This window comes from Ammospiza nelsoni, chromosome 2, assembly GCF_027579445.1.
Source record: "Ammospiza nelsoni isolate bAmmNel1 chromosome 2, bAmmNel1.pri, whole genome shotgun sequence".
NCBI classification, from domain to species: Eukaryota; Metazoa; Chordata; class Aves; order Passeriformes; family Passerellidae; genus Ammospiza; species Ammospiza nelsoni.
In genome coordinates, this window is record NC_080634.1 from 26,288,862 (window position 1) to 26,302,458 (window position 13,597).

A 13,597-nucleotide genomic window follows, 5' to 3' on the forward strand; every position below is an offset into this window, starting at 1 on the left:
TATTGGAGGGCAGGGAAAACACCAGGAAAAGGAGAGCTAGAGAGAGAAGCAGAGGAAGCTGTGTAGCATTCAAACACCTTTCAGTGAAACAGTAAGTTCTTTCTTGGTCTCTTCATCCCAGCATTCAGAACACAAAACAATGTGATTATTTTTTCCAAGGAAAGGCAATGAGGTACACCATGAGAGACAAGTGGACTAACAGCAAGCAAGGACCAAAGCATTCAGTCCTCTCATTTCTTTGCCTATATGTGGCTGCAAACATGTGGAACATCTAGAAAACACCTAGGTTCTCCATGTCTCCTTTCCTGAAACATCAGCACAGGAGACATTTAAAAGGGTCTGGAGGTTATGGTAATACTTCCTTAATTTTTTGCCATAATTTGACACCGCCCCCACTTCCCCCCCAATAAGCTGTGAGGTTAGAGATGGAAGGTGTAAAAGCGATCAGAGATTAGAAATCTTCTTGTCATGCTCCAGGAAATTTCTACATTCTTGGTACCTGAGAACTAACCTCTGCCCTATCTGTGATTTAACATTTTCTTATCTCCTACTCTCTCACGTACGTGATAGCAAGGAAATTCTCACTTACAGGAACAGTCTGCATGGCAAGGGATGTCCTAGAAACCTGGAGGTGTGGCAGACAAGCAGATGGGGATGGTGAGAGGATCATCCCTCTAGGACTGGAAAGATGCTGTGGGCTGTGTAGATGGAGACATAAATGTGTGCTTCATAAAGGCAGAGCTTTGCACAGTGGCTTCATTGGGCATGTGAGGATGGTCTAAATGAAAAAAATGGACTTGTCCCTTTATAGATCCATTTAGCTCTTCATCGACCTGCCTCAGTGATACCATTTTGCCTTTACAGGATCTATGATTTTTTTAAAACTAAATGAAACCGAGGACAGTTGCTCTGTGTAAAATGGTAATACATTGCATGTACCCTAACAGTATCATGAATATATCAGTATTAAGCATTAGTATGAATTTACTCTACAAATAGATGTGTAAATGAAGGGGAGGGAGGTGATGGAATACTAATATCTGAAAGCTATCCCTACCAGACCTGGTTCCTGGCTGAGAACTCTAGATTCCATGCAAACACTAGTAATAAGAGTCACTTTATTCTAACCACAATACTACAGACAAGATGTCATGAATGCTTGGGAGATAGATAAGACAGACAGATTTCTTGTTTTCCACTGAGATGGTTTTGAATGCATCCTGGCAGGGCTGACTCACCCTTTTAGCTTTCCAAGGAAGACAAATTGCTTTCCAGGAGCTTCTGCTGTATACAGGTTATTTTTGAGCGCTTCCTTAATTAAGGTTTATCTGCTGTGCACATAATCCACAGATGAAACACCCTTGGGGCTTTTTTTTTGTGTGAACAGAAGTTTCTCCCTGAACAACCTGTTTCTCACCCAACCCATTGTTACACAACATGACACACATACTTTATGGATACCGTGTCCTACCCTAGTAGTAGCTGCAGGGCAGTAGCCTGAAAAAAAGTAATTTCAAATGCCTGGGATGCTTTACTGGGGAAGGACTGAATTGAAACAGGATTCCTGAGGGCCACAATTGGCAAAGACAAACCATTAGTACATTTCTTTCATCCAGGATCTTGAACTCCACCTCTTCCCCAGTCTCATGTTTCTTATCTTTTGTATCTGAAATTATGCTGAAAGCACCCTACTGGAAATACATTTTGCAGTTGCACAACTTGGGATCTGGCAAGGACTCAGTTGGATGTCATCCCAACTGGGAGAAGAGGACAATGATGTCACTGGAATAGCAAAGGAGCCTTTTAGCTCTGCTAAAAGGTGCAGGTGGGAGGTTTGGTCTGATGTCCCTGGAGAGAAGTGCTCTCCCATCCCCTGCCAGGTCAGGGGCTGACAGGGATACAGGGCCACCCCTGGGCCTCACTGTGCCCTGGGCTCTGGCTAGCAGGGGAAGGAGATAAACTTTTACAGGGCTGCATAGCCTGGGTAACAGAGCATCTCCTCTGGAGTCAGAAAGTCAGGCATGCAGCAGTCCACGACCTGTAATAGCTATCTGGGTTGGTGTAGGAAGTATGTGGGATGTGAGAGCAACAAGGCCAGGGGCAAGAGAGATCTCCCTTCAGTGCAGGGGTTAACAATTCTGCCACATTCACTAACGGTTTCACAGGAATCAGGTGTGGGGACTGGACCCTTAAGGCCTCATAGCTGTGTCTAAACTGTCTTTCCAGTCTCCCAGTCTTGCTGCTGTTTGAGACTAGCCTCAGTCCTTGGGGAGAAGGAGTCAAAGCTACAGCATTTAAGTGTCCTACAGTTCTCTGAAGGAGTATCAGTCTATTTTCATGTTGCTGTGGCTACGGTGTAATGCTGGCATATCCAAGATCTCCTTAAACCAGCTAGTTCAGGTATTAGGAGTTAGGTTACCACAGCAACACAGGATTTACTGCAAGATGCAAAACTTGTCTAAAGAACGGGATGGATGAGCCTGTGTGGAGCTCTGCACTATCTGGCTGGTTTAAGCATGCTTCCAATTTGGTTCCACCTCCTTGTGCTGAAGTAGGCTGAAAAGCTTACCCAGATGCTGAATGACAGTGTTGAGCTAGCTTTGCACAACACACAAATGGTTGCAGTATGCTGGTGCCTGTATTGTCTTTGCATGTAACCATCACCTGCTCTCTGACAAGCTGAGACAAACACAAAAAGCCCACTTTCCATTCTGTGTCATTTAATACACTTGGGGAAGTGTAGACATAATGCTCACCCTTGTGATTGGTGCAACAGCCATTTTGTCCCTGGACAATGGTCAGGAGTGGAAAAACTCCTTGAGCAGAATTCTGTGTATTAATCCATTTACATATTCATTCCCAGCCTACATAAGCATCCTGTGCCCCTCCCATCTCACTTCCTGCTGTGTACAGGCCCATCCACATCCCTGCACAGCTGTGTAGGGAGGCTCTTTTCCTTGATGATTTGGGGATGCTCACTCCTTGGCCACCATACCCACTTAAGGAGTGTTGGGCACCAATGCTAGGGTGAGGGATTTGTGCTCACTGGGGACCCAGGGGGACATAAGGAGTACCACCTCTGGCATGGCAGTGGACACCAGATTTGTTCCCTGGCTGAGCATCACTCCCATGTGTGCTTGGCCCTGTCTTGTGCTGTGGAAATGATCACTTCCAGTCTGTTTCCCAGGAATTGTTGCTGCTGTGGCCACTCTTCTTTCCCCATCTCTACAGTCATGATGTTTTCAGTGGCACACTTGCACATTGCAGTGGCTTCTTCTCCCTTCTTCCTGCCACTCTTTTCCTGAATGTGTTTATAGGTTGTTCCCTCTCTCTTCTGGTCTGGAGCCTTTCCCCAGATGGCACATCCCAGTTGCAATGGCCAAAGGAGTAATTCCCACTTCCCACACAGGAGTAAATGCTTCTGTCTTTCCCAGTTAGCTTATTTTCTTTGTTTTGTGACCTGAGCCAGTGATGGAAACCAGGTGCAGACAGCAAAGAGGCCAGCGGCTCTGCTTCCAAGTAGGTCTTTTGAATGCTTCCCAATGTGACTATTAATAGAATAGTGTCCTTTCATCAATATGCTGCTGAGCTGTTACTTGCCCAAGGCCTTCTAAATTACTGGGGGGAAGCATGGTCTGTCCTGTAGATTCAGTGAAGGTTTATAAGCTGAGCATTATCTCTCTGCAGCAGACCAGCGTGAGGCACAGGCTCTGTTTTGGTCCCATTTAAGACTTTAATGCATGATTTAAGTCTCAAAAACACAGGGAGTGCCTGTTCTTTGTTGTAAGGCTGAATTCCCCCCAATAGTTGCAGAAATAATAATAGTCAGCTGAAATTGGAAAGAGTGATAATAATCTGCCCATTAATCCTTCAGTGAAACCTCGAGTGGAGAGCAAAGGCAGAGCACTTGGAGCGCTTGCAGGCAGGGCGTTTGTGAGGAGTACGTCCTGTGAATATCCCTGTGTGTCTGACAGCATGGAGCTGCGGCGGGGCGAGCAGCAATCCCATTCTCTGCTGGCAATCCCAGCCAAAAAGCTATAACAGACAAAGCGCTTGGTGTCATTAGAGTCACACACCTGCAAAACAAGGTGTCATTAAAAAGAAACATCAACTTGAAAGCAGAGGTGGATTTGGAAGGACTGTGAAAATCTGCCTCAGGAGAGTTTTTTGAAAATGAGTAGGGGAAAAAAATTGGCATATTTCAAAATGAATGGGAAAATAAATCATGGGAATAGAGACAAGCCAGCTGGTGAAAGCCTTTCCACACAGCCAAGATGGTCTCAGCACTGCTGACAGAGATGATGAGGTGCTTTAAATTTCTATTACAAACCTCTGGGTGGAAGTTTGGCTGGAGACCTATGTTGGTCCAGCCTGAGGATGAAATTAGGGCCACCTGGCTCCAAACCCATACCAAATGGAAAGGCTATTTTGAAACTTTTCACTGGTTAGTAGGAGAGGAAAGTGTGACATTCTCAATAAAATTAGAGCATCTGCTGCACCTGTAGAAATCTTAACTTATCTCCCTCTTTTCTCCTCTGCCCTTCTCCTTTGTTCTTCTTCAAAGGTTGAAAAAAATGAGGACGGAGACCAAAAGATCGAGCAAGATGGCATCAAACCAGAAGATAAAGCTCATAAGGCAGCCACCAAAATCCAGGCCAGCTTCCGCGGACACATAACGAGGAAAAAGCTCAAGGGAGAGAAGAAGGGAGATGCCCCAGCATCTGAGACTGATGCCGCCGACAAGAAGGAGGAAGGCCCTGCCGGCGGAGCGGCCGAGAACAAAGAAAGCGAGGCTCCTGCTGCCACAGAGGCAGGCGCCGCTGACAGTGCCCAGAAGGAGGAGGGCAGCAAAGACAGCAGCGCACCAGCGGAGGAGAAAAAAGGAGACGGAGCCGCCGACACGGGCTCAGAGCAGCCAGCCCCACAGGCTGCCACTCCTGCTGCCTCCTCGGAGGAAAAGACCGCTGCTGCTGCTGCCCCCGAAAGGGAAAGTGCCACTAAAGCTTCCACTGATAACTCGCCATCCTTGAAGGCTGACGAAGCCCAAGACAAAGAGGAGCCTAAACAAGCCGACGTGCCTGCTGCTGACACCACTGCCACCACCACCCCTGCCGCAGAGGATGCTACTGCCAAGGCAACAGCGCAACCCCAAATGGAGACAGTGGAGAGCAGCCAAACCGAAGAGAAGACAGGTGAGTGGTGCCTCGCTAGGGAACGGGTCTTTCCAGAAGTGGATACCTCCCTCAGTCTCCCGGGAGCAAGAGCTGGTGTGGGGACTAGATAAAGAGTTAACGAGGGAATCCCCTTGCTAGTGTTTTGGGGTGGGGGAGATGAATTTCTTGCTTAACACCCTCTTTCTTGCTTCCAGTCAGCTTTTGGAAATACTGCAGCTCCTGCTGAGGTTCCTGTTCCTCTAGATGGAAGTGCCATCAGCCCTTTTTCCCATGGCAGCAGGAGAGTGTCTGCCAGCTGGGAGGCATGGAGGGAGAACTCCCCTAGCTCTGCATGTGCTAAGAATAGTGATGAACCTTTTCAGTCACACTAGCACAGACAGCTCCAGTGGGGCAACTTGGCCAGGTCATTGGAATCTTCCAACTTTAGCTGAAAATCTCACAAAAGCTCTCTCATACTGCAGGAGCCCTTGCTGGTGGGATGGTCATGGAGTCAAAAGGGTCTTTCTTCCATCTGCTTCCATCTGTATGGATGAGATTCTTAGTGCAACCGCATCCTAGTCAGGAACATCTTATTATCAGCAGTGCTCATAGTTTCATTCACACTTGTAGGGTTTCTACTGCATTCCACTTGGAGTGCCCCATGCCATGCAAGCTTGCATCAAGCTTTTAGACGTGTCAGCTAATTCAGACAGGGGTAGCAAGAGAATCAGATAGGGAAAGGAAAGATTAAGGGCCTGACAGCTCAGTAAGTGAGGGGAGAAGAGAGGAAGAAGTCCCCTAGGAGATGAAGTCCTCTAGAGAGGAGAAGTCACTCTAGGAGATGTTTGCAATTCCTGACTGTTGACCAAGTGCAAGTCTGCTTAACCAGTTCCCCTGGGAAGGGTTGAAGAATTTTGAGAGGCAAAAGTGGACATTTTTTGACAAACCTATAACACCTACAAGCCATAAAGAAGAATTTATTATAAATTGTGATCCTGAGCTGAGTAGAAAATGAATCAAAGATCTGAGGATATTCTCCTCTCTTGTTCTTGATCTTTCTTATTTTATCAAAGAAATAGAACATAAACAAAAAAAAGAAAAGATAACATTGGAGGTAGGCTCTGCATGAAACTCAGTTAAGAGGCAGTACCAAGCAAAACTGGCCTCCACATTCATGAACTATTCTGTTGTAGAGGGCAGCCTGCATTCATTAGCTTGTTGGGGAAAAATGTTGCATACCACCTTGATGGTCATAAACAGCCTGATGTAAATTCTAGAGAGCCTCAGCACCCAGTCTTGTACTTACAGGTGTTTCTCCATAATTTCATTTGGACCGCTACTCTTCCACAAATTGCACCTCCCACTATCCAATTAGGCTTCCAAGCTTTGTAGCTAACCTGGGGCTTCAGGCAAGTCTATTCCTACTCAGCAAAAGTGGACAGATAGGGAAGAACAGATATACAAAAAGACAAATACTGGGAAAGGAATTAATTTGTGATTTGAGAGATAGGCAAGGGGAGCAGCCTTCAAGACCATTAGTCTGAATTGATTGTACATAACTACAAAGGGTTGCTGGTTTTACTTCTCCTTATTTAGAAGTTTCTAGAAATAAGCCTTGAAATTGAATTGTCTAGGTTTGCTTTTTCTTGTCCAAGTCTCCAGTCCTTTGTTCTTACTTTATATGATGAGTTAGGTGGCAACAGAAATGTATTTAGTGATTAGTGAAAAGTAAGTCGCTATGTTGCATGCCGTACTTGTGTTGGTTTTATACTTGGGCAAAGGTATAAACATCAATGGCAAGAATAGGGCAGTGTGAATCAGTGTTTTGGGGTCCTCTGTACACAGGATAATGAATGCTAATTCCCTGTTATTTAATACCTGGGATGCCTTTTTCGTAAGCTATAATGATTCTGCTTTGAATTGACATTCCATTTTTATTTAGATTAATCTGCTCTAATGGAAGGAGGTAGGACATTTATAGTAGCAAGCTATTTGATTTTAATTTTCATTTATTTTGACTTTTTTAAAAAATAGTGGAACTCATGGAAAAATAGTTTATTTCCACACAATATTCTGAATCATTTTCAGATATCCTCCCCATGCTCTTGGTCCTAACATTATTTAAACTGGCCAACCATTCTTGGACACATCATTTGAAGTGGCCATTTAAAATGCACAATTTAATATGCATTTGCACGTGATACTATCACTTATGTAAACATCTAGCCAACAGAGGAAACCAGAAAATCTACAATCAAATATATATTTAAAAATGAGTTTTCAGTGATCGAGTGTTCAAGATCATTATGTGCATCCATTTATACTTATTCAGTATGCATGCAGTAACACTCAAGCTTAGCAATGTTTGCAGAAAGCAAACATGGAAGGTGTGTGGCCAGAGTCAAGCTGATAGCCTCTTTAAAATGTTAATGAATATAGATTTTTCTTGAATTCCTATTCCAGTATTATATCAGCCTTCCAGTCACAAACCTGAACAGCTGGCTAAGTGACCCCAGAGTCATCCAAGAAAGAAATGCAAAAAAGATTAAATAGGTCTCCTTGTACATCTCTCTGAGGATTCCAGGCTGTGCTCTGCAACACAGAATATTCCTCTTAAGAGCATCATCACAGGACAAAATTCTTCACAGAGAGGAAATTTTTCCTGACAGAAAGCCTGTGTTTTCTTTTTACCATCTTCCTCCTATTAGTCTCTCATATCTTTAAAGCTCTCTGTCTCTCTTGTTACTTACTCTTTCCATAGACTTAAACACATTTGCCAGGTCTCAACCTTTCTCCCAGCCTTTCCCTGGCCAACACAGCACTGGTGGTTGCTGGTGTGACTGTGATGGTCATTCATGAAAGAGGGGACATCTGCCACTTTGGTGATCCTCCAGCCCAGGGACAGATCGATCCTCTTTCAGCTTCATCTGTCCCCTTGGCCTTCAAAGGTCACCTCTTTTCGTTTCTGCGATTGAAGACTGGCACAGAAGTGTGCAGTGTCAGGCTGCCAAACATAAATTGAATTGGCTCCTGGCCAGTGTCACCAGTTGGCTGGTTGCCATGGCATGCTTGGCTGCTACTACCCTGAGGCATGCTGACCGTGCTGCCTTGGGGTGGTGATGCTCATCTGCCTTGAATTTTACTACAATGGCTGTATCATGCTATCTGTTGATACCTTCCCTGGTGCAAGCAAAGCAAAAGGCAAGGGCATTTAATTCATACCCAGGAGGGATTTTTGCCTTTATCTAAGGGCAGGGCAGAAAAAGATAGGGTGTGGGGAAAGCAATACCTAACCTGATAAAGAGCACTGCACAATTTTTAATGCTTAATATTTCTGGAGTGGGGAGTTTTTGTACCAGTCAGTAATTCCCCTTACAGTCCTCACCTCTCTCCTTGTTATTCAGTTCTACATGCTCTATCTGTCTTTTGGTAATGGCCTAGAAAACGACTTCAAACAACTGTCCTGTATCCAATGGTGGTTGTTCTGGGACCCCAGGCATTCCCAGTCATACAGTAGGGCAGTTCCTACTGCCTACATCCTCAGTGTATGTAAAAGTAAGAATGAGGTGGATTCCAACGTGGGTAAGGCATGAAATTAGTCAGTGGGCTTTTTTCAGTGGCATTGAAGGGTTGATGTAAGAAGGATGATCTCTCAAACCTCTTCATGTCTTTTGGTGGATGGCAGGAATGCCAACAAGTTGTCTTGACATCTGAGCATCCTTGTCAAGAGTTAGATTTATAGGTTTTCTTCTTATAATCCAGCTTTTAGCTCTTTCATATTGGTATGATGCTTAAATAGGCTCCCTCAGATGCCAGCCTACTCAACAGGACCGAATCCAAAAGTGATGGGGGGAACTTATACATTGCATATGGATGAGGAAGTGAGACTCGTTCTAATCGTGGTTGCATTGGCTTAAATCCAGAGCGTCTCCATGAAGGTTACTGGAAAGAGTCTGGTAGTGCAGCTGTGAAATGAGATCAGCATCCAGCACAGCAGACCATGGAAGAAGAGGAGCTATGATGTCCTCCCAGGGAGGAGAGGAGGTGAATGTCACACAGTGTTAGATTTGATTTGTACTTTTCACAAGTTTTCGAGTCTCACCTCCAAATTGGGTTGGCTCTCACATCAAAGCACTCCCAGATTGTCAGGTAAGACTACAAAGCCCAGAAACGTGAAAGAGTAAATTGTGCCTAAGGAAACAAACGGATTTTCTTTTGTTGGGAAGTGAAGAATGCTTTTCCTGCTTCATGAAATAGCTTTACAATGGAGCAGCTTCACAGCTGAAATGAAAAATCAGCCAGGTGACAAGCGCTTTGCATGTAAGTGGGCTAGCAGTTCCCTCAGGGCCCTGTATCCTGCAAGGAAGGAGCACTGGGAGGCACCATCTTCCCTTCACTTCCTCAGAGAGAGCAAGTCCCTGTGGATCCTTTTTCATGGTTCACAGTTGAATCAGTTCTTTGTTTTCTGTTCAGTCCCCATATTGATGGAAGGACAATACTTGCTGCACTTAGGGAGCACTGGCTGTATAAAGATTTGGAAAGGGAGTCTGTTGTCTTGTAGCAGCCAGAATGTGCAACCTGCACTATGCGAGAGGACTGCAGCTGTGTGGCTTGGAATCTCAGCTTTGGCTCACGAGTAGCTGGCATGAGGCAGAACAACCTCCCAGCCATTCCTGTTCAAGGGAGCTTATCTCTGCTGCTACACCTGATAGCCAAGGAAAGCAATGCAAATACAACAGTCTTTCCATGACTGCCCCAAAGGGAGCGACTCTAAGCAACCATGGCAATGTTTTTGGGTTTTTTTTGTGTAGTGCTACTTCAGCAACAAAGACTATATAAATGCAGTTTAGATTACCTGACACATGCTGAAGTATGAAGTCTGTGTCTAGTGCCCAGTTGCTCTGAAATTTTATTCTTTGCATTGTGTCTACATGGGTATAAACATCGCCTCTTTCATAGCTGGGTTTGCAGTGGTGCAAACATCCATGTGAGGGGCAGGTTGGAATGTCACAATTTTCTTACACATAACCTGATAAAGGTGCAGAATTTCCTCCTCTATTGCAGTGCAATATTGTCTCTTGTCCCTTGTAAGCCTCAGGTCTGCTGTTCCTAATGAGGTGCCCTGTAGAGGTGGGAACTGCACTAGTGGGCCAGTGGAAAAGCAGTGCTTGACCTTTTTTAATGAAATCATAGGTGACATTAAGCATATTTACTGTGCCTCCCTGTTGGTGTGAGCCAGCTCAGGAAAAGGCCCCTTAAGGAGAGCAAGGTAACCACTCCTTCATACCTAAGAGGTACCAGTTTTTCTGGAACCTCGGTAAGGACTGCATGGACACTCAAGGCTGGTTACTGGAGTCACTGCTTATTTTGTGAAGGCTGCAAATTACAGGAAAGGTGACAGCAATCTTTCACCCCTTCTGGTTGGCAGCTATAGCTGTTGCTCTTCCAAACCACACGTACAGGTGACAATGTTTAGGGCAGTGCCTGCTAGTGTCACAGTGTGTGCCGTGTTGTACAGTAGTCACTCATGCTAACACATGGCTCTCTACAGCCAAGAGCAGTGGTCAAACTCCACCTAGATTTTGCTCTAAATCACTCTCATTATGATGTTTTCCACAGTGTCCCACTGCATCTGCCTTCAGATCATCTTCAGAATATGCTCCATGGGAAGAAGGCTTTCTGTCATAAATGAAAAACTAAATTTCTACTGAGAAAGGCTCAAATAGCAGACCTGTGGACAGTCTGGACAGATAGACAGTGAAATTTAACTGATGACTGTTTGCTGTAGATGCCAGAAGTGCTCTGCACCACTGCCAGTGTCATCTCTTTACACTAGGATCAAGTAGGCTGGACTTTTCAGATACATATGAACTTGCAGAATATCAGCTGGGATTTACAGCTCCAGGGAGCTGAAACTCAAAAGTAGAAATACTGACTCTGTGGTACAGATGACTGCCATATGCAGAGGAAAAGGATTTGTAAAGTTCACCGGGTCAGCACAGTCAGATTAGTTAGACATTCCTCAAGAGCTATTTAATAGGTGCATTAATACTGGATTATCAATGTAAGTGCAGTGATCACTTCCAATCTCTGTGGAAATTTCAGGGACTCTGGCAAGGTGAAGTTGCACTCACAAGGATCCATGCAAATAACTGGTAGAGGAACACAGAAATTGCCAATCTAGGTCAGAGCTAACATCCATTTATTGCACTGTTCTCTGTGGCCAGCACAAAGCACTGCTATGGGCAGATCCAGGGTAAACTGCTTCTCTGCTGTTGGGACTCATCCCTGTCTTCTACTGTCTAAGACCTGGTTTAACAGGTAAAGCATGACGTATTCTCTCTTTTGATACTAAATATAACTGTGGTGTTGTATGGCATATATGTGTGTCTGTGTATGCACACAAAATATCTGATTAAGTATCAACTCCAACCAGCTGTACAATGGCCATAAAGTTCAGTGACAAATTGGCCACCATTGCCTTAAATATCTTTCTGTACTCGTGCTATGTCACAGAAACAGCAAAAGCTTGTGATAGTCCTATTCATGCCTTTGATTATGGTAAATAGCATCATACAGTATGCATTTATGCACAGAGGGCATAGTCTCATAGCCTTTGCTGTTCATCTCCTTCCTGAAGAAAACACAAGCAGTGCTTTTGACATTACATTATTCCCATGCTTTTTAGGAGCTCTGTTGCTATTCTCTGCACTCCTTTCAAATCTGCAAATCTATTTTATGAGATGGAATGACAGATAGTCTTCACATTAGTCCAAAAAAGCTTTAACTTTTTACACATTTCCAAAGGGCATTATTTCTTCTGTTTTGTTCCTCATCCCAGTCCTTGCATACACCAGACTCTTTCCTTTTTTGCAGACAGCTACTGTATGAGCACAGATGACTGCAATGACTCTTTTTGTAAAGACACTACTGAAATATTTTATTTAGCCATATGATGTTCTGTGAGACTGGGCAGTGGCCAAGAGAACCAAGGAAAATGTAAGCAGTGACAGAAGGCTTACAAGTCAAGCCACTGGCATCAGCTTTGTGGGATAGTTTCCACCTCCAGTGCTGGACCTCCAATAGACCTGTGAAAGACCATATTACACAAGCTCAATTTGAACAGGTTTCTAGACACAGTATTTCTCAAGACTACATTCATGCTGCAAGCTTGATTTAAAGAAGGGCTTCCTCATTTCCTACCTTTCCTCTCTGGATATCTTTCAGGCAGAAAATAGACGAGATATTAAAAATAATGTATGTTGGAAACCCAAATGCTGGAGAGTACTGCTATTGTGTGCTTTGCTGTTCTTTGAAGAAGAGTCCAGTTTGATTTTGCAGGTTACTAGAACTGTGACTTCTTTCCTACTTCTGTATTCCCTGCCAAAGGCTCCCTTTACATTTCCTTTAGCTCTAATGGCCTGTACCATTTAAGAGCCTAGGTTATATAATCACCAAATGTAAATTGGTGAAATGTTTATTTTTTCTTGCTGTGTCCTTAACTACATCAGTGTCAGCATGGGACATTGGAACAGAGTGGAAAATCTCAGCTGAAGTCCTGGCAGTCAGGAATCCACCTTGGACACCTGCCCTTCGCCAGGCTGTAGTGTAGTCAGGAAAAGAGCTATGGAAAGCTGGACAGGGTCCAGGGATGTAAAGGAAAATGCTGTTCCCCTAATGACCAGAAAAGTGAGACTCAGTGCTTCATGCAAATAAGTCTTAGATAAAGGTCATAAGGTCCCAATTAGCCAGTGTTCAAAGAATGACAGACTTCCCAGCTGTACCTTGAGGCAATAGCAAATGAGTCCTCCTTTCATTATGAAAGAAAGCAGAAGGTGGAAGACTCTATTCAGCCTCTCCATCTTCCTTCAGCAAAACACAGTAATTGGTAATGCTAGTAATGATAACTGGACATTACCTGTAACCTCCAGGGCTTAATGAAGAAGAAAATCTCTCTGACATTTGGAAGAGCATCCAAATCCCAATGCTGAAGTGGGTGCAGTTGTACAGAACCATATCTGATAATGCATTGCAGGTACAGGGAAGGGGATAGGAGAGCAGGAACAAGAGCGGTCACCATTATACAGGAGCATTCCTCAGTGCTACTGACTTTGACAAAACTGTCTTTGCTGCTGTGAAAAATGTTTCAAAGACTGCTTGATAACCACTTGAAGAGACAGAAGATAAAATAAAGTAAAATTAATTTAAAGTTGGGGTGGTGGCAAGTACTTGTAAAAACCTCTTTGATGTTCTTAAAAGCTTGGGGCACACATTGATTTGTAAATGACACAAGCCTCTAACAGGGAGGTGTGAATGCAAGCTTGTGTGGACTAAGTCCATAATGGTCTAGTTTTCACATTCATATGGGACTCCATTCCCCCACTGAGTGTGGGTTTAGAAAAAAAAAAGAGTTTGTATTTCAGTTTAGACATCCTGTGTTACCT

At 44.2% G+C, this 13,597-nt stretch overlaps 1 protein-coding gene across 1 annotated transcript in view; it reads left to right on the forward strand.

The window, feature by feature from the left end:
* Window positions 1-13,597, forward strand: part of GAP43 (growth associated protein 43) — a 57,251-nt gene that overhangs the window by 25,163 nt on the left and 18,491 nt on the right. Inside the window, exon 2 of the mRNA XM_059494005.1 lies at window positions 4,565-5,192. Within this exon, the coding sequence (XP_059349988.1) occupies window positions 4,565-5,192 (628 nt within the window). The remainder of the gene's footprint in view (window positions 1-4,564; window positions 5,193-13,597) is intronic.